Below are 16,885 nucleotides of genomic sequence, written 5' to 3'. Positions count from 1 at the left end.
GTGTCCTGCAGTCTCTTTTCAAAAGAAAGTGTCAAACACATCTGTAAGGTTTATCACAATGGGAGTCGTGACATAATGGGATGCTAGGGGCTTTAGCAGCTTTGGGGTCGATGCGGAATTAAAGAGATGACTAAACTTTTAACTTTAATAACAGTTCTATGGTGTAAATAGGACAATGTAATAAAGTGAAAGACAAGTGCAGGATTTGAACAGCACTTTATGTTGTCGAAAATCGATCATGTTTACTGTTATATAGTTCATATTATCAACATTCAACAAATAATAAAGTTTACGCCACATGTGGTGTACATAAAGAAAACGCACATTCTGAGTTTTACAGTAATTCACAACCCTTTTGAAAAAAGCTGATTTGGCATTTGTCCATGTCCATGGGTAGATCGATGGCTATAAACATCCTTAGCACCAGAGATCCAGAAATAATGAGTACTGTTTGTGTTACTCCTGTATTTGTCCATCTGGAATAAATGGTGTTAATTAAAAGCCAACAGATACATTTCTGAATGAACAGTACACAAATAGGATTTCCAATCATCATTAAAGTCAGGCTCTGTGATTTTAATCTGCTTAGCACCCTCATTTACTTGATTTGACAAAGGGCCAATGCATTTGCTTTCCACATTAATATATAACTTACTTTAGACAATCTGTATTAAAACACAATGTGCTACCAAAGTCACTCGTACTGAGTTCATCGTTGTATACATAATATTAAAAAAAACATTTGGCAAACTAAGCAAGGCAGTTTATATTATAACTGTACCTCCAGTCTACTGACCATCTACAAGCAGAGCAGTGGATTGCTCCTTGTCATCACCTGCATTTATAACAAAATACAAGACAATTAGCTTGAAATGTAGGCAACGTATATAAACCCATCTGTCTTTTTAGTAGACTTATAGTGCATAGAATTATGTCACAAACGAGACATCCCATACACCCATATATAGGGAGAGTGAGAGTTTGGTTGAATCCAATTGCTTGCCTGAAGGTGCTTCTACAATCAGCTTTATGTCCTGAGGTGTTTATTCAAGGTCTTTCAGTCTGGGATCTAGATGTTCGGTAGATGGTAGTTGAACTTTCGCAGATTGCTGTAGTAGTACTTCTTGTTGTCCAGAGCTGGAAAGATGCTGCTGCTGGTAAGCTGTGGTAAATACTACGAAAAAATAAATCAATATGTCAGCAATTCTAGAGGACACATTAAAAATAATATGGTAAAAGAAAAGGTGGCAATGGTCTCTTTTCTGTGGTAATGTGTTTTAACGTGACTTTTAAGGTTTATGACCAAACTAAAATAATCCCAACTAACCAGTGTTGCATTGCTGAATTGGAACGTGGTTGCACTCTATTTTAATGACGTCCTGCGCACGTCGCTTAACACCTACACTACAGGTCACACAATGGACAATTGATATGCATCTAGGCTCATTCCTATGTTAATTCACCTGGTGTGAGTCGGGAGCCTTTGTAAACTTTGTTGTGGTGTGAATTTAAAGTTGTTTTAAATCTATGCATGTGCCTGCGCGTGCTCCTGTTCAAATAGTTCTTGCACGGCGTGCAAGGCCGTCCCATGAGCAATGCAACACTGAAACTAACCCCCGTCCCCCCTCCGTGCATTAATAAAATGGTATCACACCGAATGGTTTCTTGTTCTTTTTCACTACTTTTAAGCGGAATGGCTTACCCCAGGAGGGAGGTGCTTGCGGGGTAACCGTACCCTCTTGCTGGTTGTCCGCTCATGCTCTCTTGTCATGGTCTCATTCTTTTCCCTCAGACTATCAAAGTAGGGATGTTCCAGGAGCTGTTCACAGGTCAGTCTCTCTGCTGGGTCCATCCTCAGACAACCCTAGGAGTTCAACATCCAAGTTATTAAAGGTAGGGTAAGTGATATTTTTGGTTAAAACAAAACGTTTTTTGTTTAAAGGTTAAAGCACTATATTCTGATAGTAAACATTGTTATAGAGTGTTTGTTCAGTAACAGGGGTCTCCTCGACTCCAGCTCTTTTGGGTTGAACATTTTCAGCCAATCAGGAAATGGTACCCTTTTATTAGCTTCAAATTTATAGTTCCAGTTCCAAATTTCTCTGCTCATTTCTTAGTGACACCACTTCCAATTTCACTTGTTTAATCTGTATTCTGTGCAAGGTCTCTCTCCTGATTGGATAAATTAGGTATCCCGACCTCAAAATGCATTTCCCATTTACTAAAGAGCAAGAGAGACAGGGAGACCCCTCTTACTGAACAAACACTCGATAGCAATGATTTCTATCAGAATATAGACCTATTTAACACTTATTTTAACAAACAAAAAAATCACTTACCCTACCTTTAAATACTTGAGCCAGGACTATCAATGTAGTGGTTTAGACTTGTATCTACACGTCCAGTATACTGAACTGTTCCTCCCATACACTCCCTGTCAGCATTTTATGCCCTAGACTCTAGAGCAGTGGTTCTCAACCTTTTCAGGCCGCGACCCCACAAAATAATCATATTTGAAGTTGAACTGGGGACCCCCCACCATAAGCACTTGGAATGTAGGAGTTGTGGCATTACATTTTGTTTGACTCGGTTCCACAGATAAATATTGTGAAAATAGCAGATCTACAAGCTCAAAACGCCTCGTGTGAGCTTGTAGATCGGCTATATTCATAATGTTTGCCTCTTTTTTTATATTATTTGACAATTTGGCCAATGTTTGACCAGTTTTTATAGTAGGCCTAGTTTGTTGATTACGTTTGATGCAGTAATGGTCTTTTTAATCTTTAAAAAGTCCTTAAATTGTAACTTCACTGTCGTCTGGGGACCCCCCAAACATAAATTTACTATGAGGGTTTCAGAATATCTGTCTAATCCAAGTTATGAAAATAGGCCCAACATATTTTATCACCATACTATTACATGGTATTGCTGAATATTTGATTCTGATTCAATTAAGGCATTCTGCTGTCTGTTCATTCTGAATAATGGACCACTGTGTTGCCTCTCTTTACATTGCTGGGGATGTGGAGGCTTATAAGATAATAAAATCATTTTTAAATGAATAATTTCATGGCAAATTAAAGATTCAATTTGTACGTAGCCATGTGATAAGCAGGATAACGTATAGCGAGCATTGCTAAATAAACCCAGGCATGGTGACACAGACTGATGTATAGTTTTGCTGTACATATCCCTTAACTTATAATGTGTAATTTAGAGAATACAGTCAACTGCCACTATAATGTAAAAAATAAAAAACCCTCAGAGAATACAGTCAACTGCCACTATAATGTAAAAAATAAAAAACCCTCATCATTACCTTCATGAGACTCAATGCTTGGTGAGAGAGATTAGGATGTTTCTGTTCCAAAGGTTCCTACAGATATACAGTACATTTTACAATGATACAGCTGTGTATATACACATAAATATATTATCTTAAGATATAAAATATTGTCTTAAAATGTTTCAGTGTTTTCTATGTTTCTTCTTTTGTGGTTTCCCCTCACCATTTCCTGTGGCTCCGGAATGGACACTCCGCTGAAGAACTGGTTGCTGCTGAAGACCTGCTGGTGTCGAGGAATCAGGTCTCCTGTAGAGGACAGAGAAGGGATATGAAGCTCCTCTTTTTACAGCGGTAACTGTTGTGAATATTCAGTGAATATTTCTGCCATGTATGTTTGTCTTTGAGTTGCAGACCTCATGCGTCTGTACCATAATTTATTTTTTTCAACTCAGCAACTTCACTGACTCATAACCCCAGTGCAGTGACCTTCAAGACAAATGTATACTTCATTGTCTGATACTCACTTACTTCTTTTCAAATGACACAAGTGAACACTTTCCATGCTTTTTTAAAGCCAAATTTATATTTTGTCGTATGACCACATCACTTGCTGAAAATATTAAAACGCAATGCATTGCCTCACATTTTTCAGTTGAAAATCCGTTATCTTCAGCAAGCAATGCAGTAATTCGACACAGTAATTCACCATTAGGCTACATCCATAAAATATTGCAATTACAACTCTTGAAACATTTTCTTGGACCTCCAAACTGAAAATCGGCAACAGACACAATGTTCTATTAAGCGTACCCAGAGTCTTTCTGATGAGATAGAGCTGGTCCATGTCTGATTTGCCAGGCCATAGGGGAATCCCTGACAGCAGCTCAGCAAACACACACCCGATCGCCCACACATCCACTGGGGAGCCGTACTGTGTGTCCCCCACTAGCAGCTCAGGGGCGCGGTACCAGCGCGTCGCCACATAGTCCGTGTAGTAATCACAGGGACCAGCTGGACACAGCACAGGAACGTGACAGGGTTTAAAGGGTAAATGTTTCCACTTCATTTAAACAAAATAGGAAGTTAATGTATGTATACATGTATACAGTATGGACAGTCCTTGTAGTGAAACATACTGTATGACCAAATACAGATTTAAGGACCTGGTGTATCATCGGTTAATGGCTAACTATGTTAATAGACGCAGTGTGACAAAAGATCTAACGACACCTCACAACCGAGCATTAGTACAAATGATACCTTCCCTTAATACAAAACAGTAAGCAGAGCAGACCTAGCAAAGTGATTATTTGCAACAAAGCTATATTTGTGACTTTTTGTCTTTTAGTTTTACAGCACTTTGCTGTTGCCCTGCACCTTAATATACAAAGAGAGCGTGTATTGAAAGCACCTACTGCCACAAAATATGCGGTCCAACTGAATTCAGAGAGATATGATCGTTTGCAGATCAATGGTAGCAAAGTCAAGTGCCATGGTGCACCCAAATCCTTGCTAATCTCCATTGACCTTTTGTACAAAGCATATAACCAACCGTTCAATCATATTTATTTTTGTCCAACAGCTCCACGTAAGTTGTGCTGTAAATACTCCAAATGACAACAACAACAATGACCACTAGATGGCACTGGAAGGGATGTGAAAAGAAATGTCCCATCAAACCTCAAGCACTTACTGAGTATCCTGGCAAAGCCGAAGTCACAGAGCTTGATAACTTGGTGCTTGGTGATGAGAATATTCTCTGGTTTGACATCCCTGTGAATACACTGCCACGGGTCGAAAAACAACAACAACAAAAATACAGTTAGTCACTATGAGCTTAAAAGACATGCCATAGTGGTCCTCACGTTGCCATTGTGTTTGTGGTTTTTGAGAATCTGGTGACAAATAGGTGTGATTCGTAGAAACTAAAGACATTGAGGCCTGGACTTTAGCTCCTCAGCCAGTTAAAGGGGCCCCCGTAGTTTGTTGTGTCTAGGTGATACATTAACTACTGGCGGGGCAGGGGAAGGAATTCTTGTAAAAGAAGAAGAAAAAAAGCCATAAAACCAGTGGCTTGGTGGAACTGGGGGAGGGAGGAGATGCGTGGAATCCTAAGACACTTGAGAAGTAGTTTGGACAACGGAAAATGCTACAACACAGTTAGTTGGTATGCTAAATAATACTGTATGCTATCCTAAATGCACAAATAGAAACCCCTTTGTCATATGTGGTACAAAATAGAGCTTAAAACATATAGAAACGTTGAACTTGAAAAGTGAGCAGAGCAAATGGGAAGCATGTAGTTTAATCACAGAGCAAGTAATCATTCAGAACAAGTTCATATCAACACCACTTACATTTTGTTTGTGACAGAAGTTGACAGCTTGGAGGGTCTGCCAGGTTATGCTTTTTACAAGGTGCTCTGGAACGCTGCAGACCATGGAAGGAGCAGTGTTAGTTGCCAAAAGAATGAAATCCCACAAGCACATTCAAAATCATTGGCCTGTAATGACACATTTTACGGTATGCAAGTTGAAAAGATTAACCTAATAAAAAAGTATTAAAAAAGGGCCTGGGTAGATCGTATCAAGAGCATTTTGTTTATGCATTTTAGTTAAGGCAACCTCCTTGTCACAAGTCTCCCTTTGAAATGACATTTTCTAACAAGACAGTGAGCCCATAAATGACAACTCTCCACCTATTCATCTTTTCCTTCTTGCATGCTCATCTTTTACACTTCTCCTATCATCTCTACACTTCTGTCTACTTTCCTGTCTCTGCGACTCTGCTCTTCTGACATCTTCTTTTCTGTCAGATGGCTTTGGAGGGACAGAGTGGAGAGGCCTGCCATTCCTATTGTGAGCTGCTGCGATGCTCGACACACACTGAGGCATTGTTGGTTCAGGGACCATCTATCAGTGTTGCCAGGGAAATGGCTAAATCGAGACTTGTGACTGACAATTAATAACAGTCTCCGCCCCCAGTTTCAGAGTCCTCTGTGGCCAGGAGGCCACAGGCCAGAGAGAGAGAGAGGGAGAGCAAAACACAGTAAAAATGAGGGGGAGCCTAATGGATCCCAACAATTCTACCAGCAATGCATTCTGGGAGTACATCACTGTAAACATTCCACAACGAGCAGGTCAGTTTCCCTGGAGACGAGCACTGTAGTTGTCAGGAGTTGAACAAAGCACAGTGCATAGTGTACCATGGATATACCGTACAACACAGGATGAAATGGCACTTGATGAATTGGTACTGCAACACAGGACCATACCCTGTTGTAAATTCTTGGTATGTCAATATTACTGACTGACTGTATACTTCCACTGTGTACGTAGCACATGGAAGACCCCATTCATATTGTTGCACCCTCCTTTTGCATAATCCAAATCTTAATAGTCTCAAAGCTTGGAAAACACCCATTAATTAACTTGTCTCCTAGACTTTCCCCTTTAACATTCTGCTGCATGTCAGAAGTAGATCTCACTCAGTGGATTTAATGGAGGCAATGTCAAATTAATAAGAGGTCAACAAAGAACATAGACTTTGATTCACCTCATTTCATGAAAGCACAGGTGGTCTATCCTATGTTTTGTACACTGCATATACTACTTTTCCAGAGATGAATGCAGTGGGTAGCTTGCATGATTAAGAATAAGGCAACTACTAAGTTTTATTGTAGCACAATGACATATGTCATTATATAAGTTCACAAGTCCTTAATAATAGCGTGAGTCATAATTAATATGAAAGTGAAAAGCGGTCTCCACCAGTTAATGCACAGTCCACATAAATGTACAGTCCTGGGTTACATGTTGTTGCAACATGTGTTGCATGTGAGTCCTCCTGTTGACACACTCTTTTCCCTCTCTCATTACTATTAAATATCTCCCCCCAAAAAAATCTGATATATCTTGATAATCATCTTAATTTTCCTAGACATAACTGCCAGTGAGGCAGACGTACCCTCTAGGATAGCGGTCCAGCTCGTTGAGGACAGTGTGGTCACAGTACTCAAACACCAGGTGCAGCTTCCGTTTGCGGCGGAACACCTCAATCAGATTGACCAGGTTGGCGTGCTTCAGTTGCTGCAGTGACACAAAGAACACCAAGAACAAAAGAATCACTCAAAGGTTTGCAATTAGTCATCTTGGAGCAAAAGCTTGTTTAATTGTTGCATAGTAGTAACAGCAGGGTAATCTGTGAATACAGTGTTTTTACAATTGCACCAATCAAGTAATCGCCTTCTAATACTGAATTGTACAGTCAGTGGTAGAATAAGTACTTCGATTTTTTTACTTAAGTAAAAGTAGCAGACCACAATATGAAAATACTCTGTTACAAGTAAAAGGCCTGTATTAAATGTTTTTACTTACCAGCTACTTTCGAATAGCCTGGTAAACCCTCCCTCCGGAAATCTCAATTCCATTTCATTTCAGGAGTGAAATGAAATGGAATTGAGATTTCCGGAGGGAGGGTTTACCAGGCTAACTTTCGAATACCCGGAGTATAAAATTGTGCTTGAGTGGTTAATATATGTTTTGTATTAATAATCTAAATCTACAAAGTAACTAGAGTAGACAGTATAAAGTATTGAATTTTTTAAATACTCAAGTAAAGTAAAAGAACCTCAAAATTTTACTTAAGTACAGTACTTGAGTAAATGTACTTAGTTACTTTCCACGACTGTGTACAGTATAGTGTTTGTTCAGCAGGGCAAGTTCCCACTCGTCTTATCAGACGGAGGTGTAACGTCAAAAAACAAACAAAACCCCCTAAACAGATGGTAATAATAAACAAGACTGTTGCCCATGACAACCTGCGCCCATCCTGTCCTATTTATGAGGCTAGCATCTGATGTCCAGGGTGGCCAGTAGGGAACAAAGCAATCTGCTACAGAGGGACTAATTAAACAATAGCTTTAGTTTTCTTTTTCAGAATTGAAACAAGATATACATTTTAATACCAGTATATTTTGTTCACAATCATGCACATAATTAAATAAACAAATGACTTAATCAATTAAAACTTTTATTGTAATAAAAATAAATCCACTAAGAAAGAAGGTAATCTGATGATTATGATGCTGATTACCAGTATTTTTTTTGGTTTGTTCATAATTGTGTTCATAATCAAAAACAGTGGTGTAAAAAGTAAAAGTATCAATGTAGAAACTAGAAATACTCTAGTAAAGTAAAATTCGGGGATTCAAAAATGTCTTGAGTAAAAGTACAAAAGTACTAGCCTGGTAAACCCTCCCTCCGGAAATCTAATTTCTAGAAATGAAATGGAATTGAGATTTCCGGAGGGAGGGTTTACCAGGCTACAAAAGTACTGGCATCAGCATACACTTAAAGTACCAAAAGTATACTCATAACACAGAATGTCACATTTCACAAGTTTTCAAAATGTAAAAAAATAGCAGATCTACAAGCTCACAACGTGTCGCATCGCTTGTAAGTATAGGGCTGAAGTAGTTAATATATGTTTTGTGATAATAATCTAAATCTTAAAAGTAACTAAAGCTGTAAAATAATTGTAGTGAAGTAAAGGTACTATTTTCCTCTGAGATGTAGGGGAGTAGAAGTAGAAGTATAAAACATTTACTCAAGTAAAAAATACCTCAACATTTTACTTAAGTACAGTACTTGAGAAGATGTACTTAGTTACTTTCCACCACTGCATTCAGCACTTCCATTACAGACAGAGGATAATGGACATGTTATAGATATGTCATTAGCAGTTGGTAGGTTTCGCTAGATTATGCACAGCCACCTTCAATAAAAGCAATGATCATTTTCCAAACTGGGAAAAATAGAACTCATTCTTTTCTTTTCAACTCTCCTGAATCCAATCTATTTAGAAATACTGATGCAAAAGTCAGTCATATTATTATAGTAAACATTTAATCCAACAATAACAATCGAAGTGGACAGAGCTCCACTCAGCAGGATATCCTTATTCCATGTATCATATCTGGTCAATACTACTGGAATTGAAATGTTTTTCTGAGTGTGATTCTGTCATTCTGTGATTTTTAGGAACCATACAATATACTACTTCCTGCAATTCAATATTGTATTGAATGTGGCATATTTTGCTCTCACTTGTTGTAGGCTAATAATGCCTAAACGTGGATATGCAATAGATCACTGTTTCTTAAACAGTGGGTCGGGACCCATTTGTGGGTCACGGACACATTTGTATCCCTTTATTTTTTTGTTTCCTACATTTTGATTTAATTATTATTTAAAATTTAAAAAAAAAACAAATCCACAAAAATGAAAAAGAAATTCGAATTAAAAACAAACTCACTGATTTTTGAATAATTGAATAGCCTTCAAATCTAAGAAATCCCATAATTCAGAAAACAAATGTTTAAGAGTAGTGAAAATAGCTGATCTTGCGAGACGTTGTGATCAGACATCAAATGCGAGCTAAAACGTCTAGATTTTATATTGGAAGCATGTCTTTAAAAAAACCTGATATATACATATATATATATATATATATATATATATATATATATATATATATATATATATATATATATATATATATATATATATATATATATATATATATATATATATATATATATATATACATATATATATATATATACATATATATACATATATACACACATATATATATATATATATATACACACATATATATATATATACATATATATATATATATATATATATATATATATGTGGACAGTGATTGTAAAAGTGTGGTAAACGTTTGGAGAACGGATGTTTACCTTGAGCATTCTGATCTCCCTCAGTGCAATCTTCTTGATGATGGGGTCGTCCTCCGACTCCACGAACTTCTTGATGGCGACGATCTGTCCCGTGTCTCTGTTCCTACACTTGAACACCACGCCGTAGGAGCCTTCACCGATCTTGGCGATCTTCTCATACTTCTCCATCCTCAGGCTCAGAGACAGGACTAGAGACCCAGCACATCAACAGAGCTGATGGCCACTTGTCCCTGCAACGTGCACAGACGCGAATGACCGTATAAGTGCTTGTGCAGATGATGGTGGGAAAAGTAGCTACTCACATTTTTTTTACCTAAGTAAAAGTATCAATACTGCAATGTAGAAATACTCTGTTACAAGTAACAGACCGGAATTCCGAATTTACTTGGCATCAAAATGTACTTAAAGTAGCCTACCAAAAGTAGAAAGTAATCAATATGCAGAATGTCCCGTTTCACAAGTTTTCAAATGTGTAAAATATATACAAAATCTTTTGAAAATAGCAGATCTACAAGCTCACAATGCACCAACGCGGCTATTTTCAAATGGGTAATGTAATGTATGTGTTGTAATAATAATCAAAATCTACAAAGTAACTAGTAGGCTAACTAAAGTTTAAATAATTGTAGTGGAATAAAAGTACAATATTTACCTCTGAGATGTACTGGAGTAGAAGTAAAAGTATTACAAATTGGAAATACTCCAGTAAAGTAAAAAATACCACAGCGTTTTACTTAAGTGCAGTACTTGAGTAAATGTACTTAGTTACTTTACACCACTGCAGATGACAAATACAGTCCTGGACTCTAAAGGTCTATAAACACAACCTGCATAACGCGATTTAAATGATGACAAGAGTTAGGTCTGTTACTAGTTAAAATGTCTTAAAACTGAATATCTAGCAAATAGCAATATAATAAATGGACAACTAATATGAGTTTAAAAAAAGTCCATTTATAGGCCTACATTCTTAAACTGGCAGTATTTGATTGCTCGAGGCAACATTACACCTGTAAGATTACCTAACGAAAACATTTGCATTGCAAATAGATGATTTCTACAGGGCAAAATGAACAGCTATACTATAGCACACTGGCTCTGTTAGAGCAAGCAAGTGGCAATGAAATCAAAGTGTTTCACTTCTGAATATGCCTCAAACTAACATAAACCCGACGTGAGAATAATTAAATCATAATCAAGAATTGATCAAAACAAAACTGATCAGCCATTGGTGACAATAACCATCCAATGTAAAAGTCATACTAATGTAGCAGGTAGGCTGTGTAGGCATGCGTGGGTATTCCTAAAGTTGTGTCAAAGTCGCATCGTGAACATAAAACCAATACCGTAATTTTAACCTCTAATTTGACTATTTGACAAATACTGTAGAGACAACTTACACAGTGAGTCGTCGTTAGATGCTCCACGGCGGGACCTTCAGAGAGCAGATGGTAGACAGCGGGCATCCAGTACGGTAGGTGCCTCCTCTCAGTCTCCAGGTTGGTTGAAGATGGACAGATGAACATCCACTTCACCAGCAGCTCCACAGACCTCTGTTTCAAGACTAGTCAGACTCACATTGTTGCCAGATTTTGCGAAAGTAACAAGCAACCAGGTCTATGAAAACAAGCCCAAATGAAGCGATCACTCTTTGAAAATAGCCGATCTACAATCTCACAACGCGTCGTATTGCTCTGCTATTTTCAAAGAAAAATCTTGGAAAAATGTGAAAATGTAATATTATCAAATCCACACAATCTTGTATGTGTATGGGGGGGGGGGGTCTGAGTCTCATAAATATATATTAATTTGGGGGGTCCTTGACATGGAAATGTTTGAGAACCACTGGTTTAAACAACATTATAGTTAACAAGCCCAAATAAGCAACTACACTTTAAACAAGCCCCCAAAAAAACACAACCACCAATATTTACAAGCAACTTTACAGAAAAACAAGCCTAAAGTCGCTTATAATAAGTAGACATGGCAACACTGGTCAGACTCCACCTCCCTCCACACACGTTGTTCATGTTGCCCTGCAGCTTCAGAGACACAGTGGGCGGCACCCACGAGCTGCACCAAAATAAGCCAATTTGTTTAGCAAATAATGTAGGCTACTAACAATTTGTGGCTGTGCAGTTTTGTATATTTGCAATGTAAAAGAAGTGGTACTGGTAGGCTAATAGGTATTTTCATATGCCAGCCAAGTTATACCTTTTTGCTGGAAAATAATATCAGATTGTATGCATAATTATGGCATAATAATGCATGAATAGAAACACTGATGTTGAAGTCATATTTGATACTGTCAGTGTACACCACTGCCAACAATAAAATGTGTGATTTTAAATGTCGATCGCCATCTCAAGGTGTGCCATGTCAAGTTCCGCCTGTCCTAGCGACAAACGTGAGCTTGTAGATTGTCTATTTTCAGCACACAACACTATATGGTCACACTAAGGGCTCCAGGCCTAACTTTTACCATCTGTAGTATGACATCATCGATCATCCAACATGACACTGAAGGGCAGACCAAAACAGCAACAACCTGACAAGAGTTGTCTCACAGAGACCAATTAGTGCTGGATGGTGAAGTCAGTGGAATGGAAGACTAAATAGTAGGGGTGTAACGATACGTTTTAACAACGATTCGATACGTATCACGATACTTGGTTGTCGATACGATACATGAACGATACAGGTTAATTTAGAACGATACGATACGTTTCGATTCAGCGATTTAGTCGATACGATACATGAACGATACAGGACAGGTTAATTTAGAACGATACGATTCGATTCAATGATTTAAAATCGATATAGTAACTATTTATTTACCCAAGAATTCTGTGTGAAAAATAAATACCTGGATACTGGATATAAACCCCTCTTTCTCTTTTCTTCTTCTTAAAAGTACTTAGTATTGATATAATTGATTATTTGCATTGCAGAACGATTCGATACGATTATTTGCATTGCAAAACGATTCGATACGATTCAAAGTCAAACGATACGATATTTAGCTGTTTGCATATCGATATAGTAGATCGTTGAAAATTCAAAACGATGCATCGATGCAGTTACTGTATCGTTACGGGCCTACTAAATAGGTAAATAATGGAAAATGTATACTAATTTCTCTCCACTCCTTGTAACTCACTCACCCCCCCACCCCCAGTCTCATCAGTTGTGTATTGAGGAGTGACATGTCCTCCTCAACAGTGTATCATTGCAAAACAAATTTAAAGAAATGTTTTACTCTTAAGTTTCAGGTGTTTAGCTGAATCTCTTATCCAGAGTGATGTTTTACAGTAGGTTTAACTGTTGTATGACTTGTATCACATTCAGCAAGCAATAGAAAAAGAGTTGTAGGGTCAGAGACATATGCAGCTTTGACCATTTGCAGTGATCCTAGGAGAGAAACCGTTCCTCTACACACACACACACACACGTTTTTGTGCACAAATACATGCGCCCACAATGAAAGAAGATGACTTATTGTATTGTTAAAATTAGCCTTTTTATTACAAAAACAGCATCCTTTAAAGGTTTTGCTAAGGGAATGCGCAGATGTTATGAAAACCAAGCATTGTCCCTCATTTTGTCATTTTAAATAAAAAATGTACAAAAGTGCTTACATGGTGCAAATAATGAATAAAAGTAAAAGGTCTATAAAAGTGAGGAGGGGGGGGGTTAAAGAAAAACATTTGACATTATATTCAACTTCTGAAAAACAATGCAGCTGAGGAGGGAGCAGGTAGAGAGATAACTATATTACATAGCAGTAAAATAACCCAAAGCTGCTTGACAGCAGTTCTCTAGGTAGTTAATCCTATGTGAAGGAGTGGTGGGGCTGTCCCACTCACTGCAGGACTCCACCCGTCTGTCGCTGGCTGTGAACATCACGGCCAGTAAATCAAACATACCCTATTGCTTAGAGATTAATAAATAACCGTTTTTAAATAACCCACATCACTCTTGGGTTGTTTTGTTTTTTCTTTTCTTTTTTAAATCTGTTTAAATCGTTCTATTAGTTTGACTAGATAGAGCATGTAAATCATCTCCGCTTGAGGATTTGTTTCCCACTAACAGTCATTGCCGGTGGTGTGACAAAAGCCTCTTGTTCTCAACAATCATATAAAAAAAATCTCCCACCGTTTGCTAACACTATCACAAATGTGTTTTAATGGCACTTAGTCAAATAACACCTATGCTGTTTCTAACTGTCCGCAGTCTGCCACAGGGCAGGAAATATGCTTTTCCCAAATTCACCAGACACTTTTCCACTATTTTACAAACCCAATATCGCCACTTAGTTTGTTTGTTTTGTATCCTTGAATCGCAGCAGGTTGCTGGTCACAGAGTCTGGTTGGGTGGACAAACTTACCAGCCAGACAGAATCTACCAACATTTGGCTGGTGGTAAGTTTCTGACCCTGGTCTACTGAAAAGGGGGGGGGGGGCAGGTGGACACTGGGTTTCAAAAGTTCATTTGAGATTTCTGTATGTGTGATTTCCACATTCGGCTCAAGAAAAGCTCCTCAGTGCTGTCCTATGAAGAGCAGGGTTTACAGCTGGAGGTGTTGATGTTGTAAGGCTACTTATGGATCCATATTTGAGGAGGGCTTGCAGTTTCCCGGTTCCTCTTTACTGACCTGTGGATCCTGTGATCAGTAACAAACATTTCCACTTAAATTGGTTCTTTGAGCCAGTTGTGTTCCCTTGACGCGAAAAGGTCATACCGATGGAAAAGGCTGGTAAACTCTCCCAGAAGTTGAGGCAGCCTATTCACATCTCTGGTTGTCCACAAGTCTTTGGGGATGGCAATAGGGCTTAGTAACTATTCTCATGACCTGCCAAAATGTAAAGGTTACTCAGGGCCGTGGGGTTGTCCGTGGGACGGCTCTCCAAGACCACCACCCTGTCAGAGGAATACAGAGGTAAAGCAGAGTTAGAACGACGACACACATATTAAAATATGTCTCATTGTGAAATGTTAGCAAAGGCTGGGAGATACTCATCAGGTGGATTTGACCAACTGTGATTTGACCAACTTTGTGATCGTCCTATTGAAACGCGTGTGGCTCTGTACTGCGATCATAATATTATCAACAGCCTCGTCTCAGTCAAAAAAGCAAACCGTGGCCAATTTTATGTTAGAAATAGTCAATGATGGGTCTCTCAAGAGATTTTGCCTGAAATATAAAATATGTAGCTGACATATGACAAACAGGGTTTTGCTATTACCACAAGTGCATATCAATACAGCTGAAATTTGCTAACAATTTCAGAAGCAATGACAAAGGTTAGGCCATCATATTGGCTCTCATGTTGCTCAGAGAACCACGTCCTTCCCTACAGTATAACCTTGAGCTAAATGAAGGCATTCAATCAGACTGAAGACAGTAGTGGGATGAAGGCCAGATCACAATGACAGTAAGGGTTACATCTACATATGCCATCCGTCTCGTCTCGTAACAGTGACAGATGAGCAGGGCTTAGCAAACGAGGTACAGTCTTTACTGTCCCTTCTATCAGATGAAATTACAGAGGTGTGGAAGACACTCACACCAGGCTGGCAGTGCCCAGGTGCCAGTGAATAAAACATGGGCGGAGGAGAAGGCTAGGCAGACTGCACTGTTGCTCCGGCGCCACAGCATTAGGGCTGGGCCCGGGAGACCAGGACACCGTGGGGGGACCGCTGACGTTAATCATGTCTAATTGGGCTTCATTGCAGATAACCTCCTTCACTGACATAAATCTGACTAAAGATGAAGCCTGTCATAAAAATAAAATAAAAGACCGGCAGTGTCAATACTATAGTGTTTTCAAAATATGAAAAAACAGATCCCAGCAAACGACTGATCTTCAAGGAGCACAATAATGTTGGTTATGTGGGTCTCATGTGGCAGACAGACAGAGAAGGACAGTTTTCTCTGATTTAATGTACAGTATATATTGTATATATACGAGTATGTGTGCGGGCAAACACGGGCGCGCGCGAGAGAGAGAGAATATTCAAACAACTGAAATCAAACTGTGTCAAAATAGGACAAATAAACAAGACAGAGCTAGAGAAAAAGCGCCAAACAGAAAGATGGCGATGAAGAGAGAGAAAGAGAGAGGCTCAGGGTCAGCAGGGGACAGCTGTGGAAGGAGAAAGGTTGGGTGAACACAACCAGCAGGCGGGTACTGTAGCTCTGGCATTGTACAAGGTAGGAAGAGCGAGACGGGAGAACCACCGGGGACAAATATGGAGGAGGGCTCTGTGGGTCATGTAGGACCCAGGAGAGGAGTGGGCTGTTTTGCTGGTTACCAGGTGATGTGAAAACACAGAGACCAGTGGGAGGACACTCACTCAATCCATCGCAGTTATCAGAGTGCCCTGCTTTTATGGAGGTCATGAGGGCAGCAGTAAATCACCAGAGCAACGGTAGCATGGAATTAAGTGGGAGATAAGCAGGGGAAGCGAGATAAAGAGCGATAGGAAAAGGTTCAAAGTAAACCCGATAGGGTTTTGTTTGTGTGTTTATTAGGTGAGAGTTTTTTATATATAAGCCAATTCATTTTGTATGCTTGCTAGAGTTTAATACTTTGCTTGTGTTACAACAAAATATAGTACCAACCTGTCAGATCCAAGGAGACGGAAGACTCTGCTTGGATCAGAGATCTCCTGGGTCACCTATGAACAGAGGGAGGGGGGATTGATCAAGACATGAGCTACTAACAGCTGGTCTCCTGTGTAAATGGAGTACTTCTGCAGAAAGAAGAAAGTATTAAAGTCTACCTACAGTCAATGCACATACTGTATCCCACACTAGGGATACC

General features: G+C 38.9%; 2 protein-coding genes across 6 annotated transcripts in view; both read right to left on the bottom strand.

Moving 5' to 3' along the window:
* Positions 1-199: 199 nt before the first annotated feature.
* On the bottom strand, positions 200-11,568 carry cdkl1 (cyclin dependent kinase like 1 (CDC2 related kinase)). The gene is made up of 10 exons (XM_080415015.1): positions 11,459-11,568; positions 10,059-10,288; positions 7,253-7,374; positions 5,644-5,716; positions 4,980-5,070; positions 4,097-4,297; positions 3,510-3,592; positions 3,320-3,376; positions 1,703-1,864; positions 200-1,174 (listed from the first exon to the last, which is right to left on the bottom strand). Exons 2-10 carry the CDS (start codon positions 10,224-10,226, stop codon positions 1,070-1,072), a joined length of 1,062 nt encoding a protein of 353 aa, XP_080271141.1. The 5' UTR covers positions 10,227-10,288; positions 11,459-11,568; the 3' UTR covers positions 200-1,069.
* A 1,985-nt stretch (positions 11,569-13,553) lies between these two features.
* Positions 13,554-16,885, bottom strand: part of map4k5 (mitogen-activated protein kinase kinase kinase kinase 5) — a 51,640-nt gene continuing 48,308 nt past the window's right edge. For all 5 annotated transcript variants that reach the window (XM_080413223.1, XM_080413225.1, XM_080413226.1 and 2 more), the window contains 2 exons: positions 16,684-16,739; positions 13,554-14,978 (listed from right to left, as the gene is read on the bottom strand). In XM_080413223.1, coding sequence (XP_080269349.1) covers positions 14,891-14,978; positions 16,684-16,739 — 144 coding nt within the window. In that variant the 3' untranslated portion in view covers positions 13,554-14,890. The remainder of the gene's footprint in view (positions 14,979-16,683; positions 16,740-16,885) is intronic.

Source organism: Gymnoscopelus braueri (genome assembly GCF_963280865.1).
Source record: "Gymnoscopelus braueri genome assembly, chromosome: 19".
In the NCBI taxonomy this organism is placed as follows: domain Eukaryota; kingdom Metazoa; phylum Chordata; class Actinopteri; order Myctophiformes; family Myctophidae; genus Gymnoscopelus; species Gymnoscopelus braueri.
Note: the sequence above shows the minus strand (reverse complement) of the source record. Positions and strands in the feature narration are given on the sequence as shown.

Coding starts and splice junctions, on each gene's coding strand:
- cdkl1 (XM_080415015.1), bottom strand. CDS start 10,226: ATGGAGAAGTATGAGAAGATCGCCAAGATCGGTGAAGGCTCCTACGGC. Junction 7,375..10,058: donor GGGAGATCAGAATGCTCAAG/GTAAACATCCGT, acceptor GTGTCACTGCAG/CAACTGAAGCACGCCAACCT. Junction 3,593..4,096: donor TCTCATCAGAAAGACTCTGG/GTACGCTTAATA, acceptor TGTCCTCTACAG/GAGACCTGATTCCTCGACAC.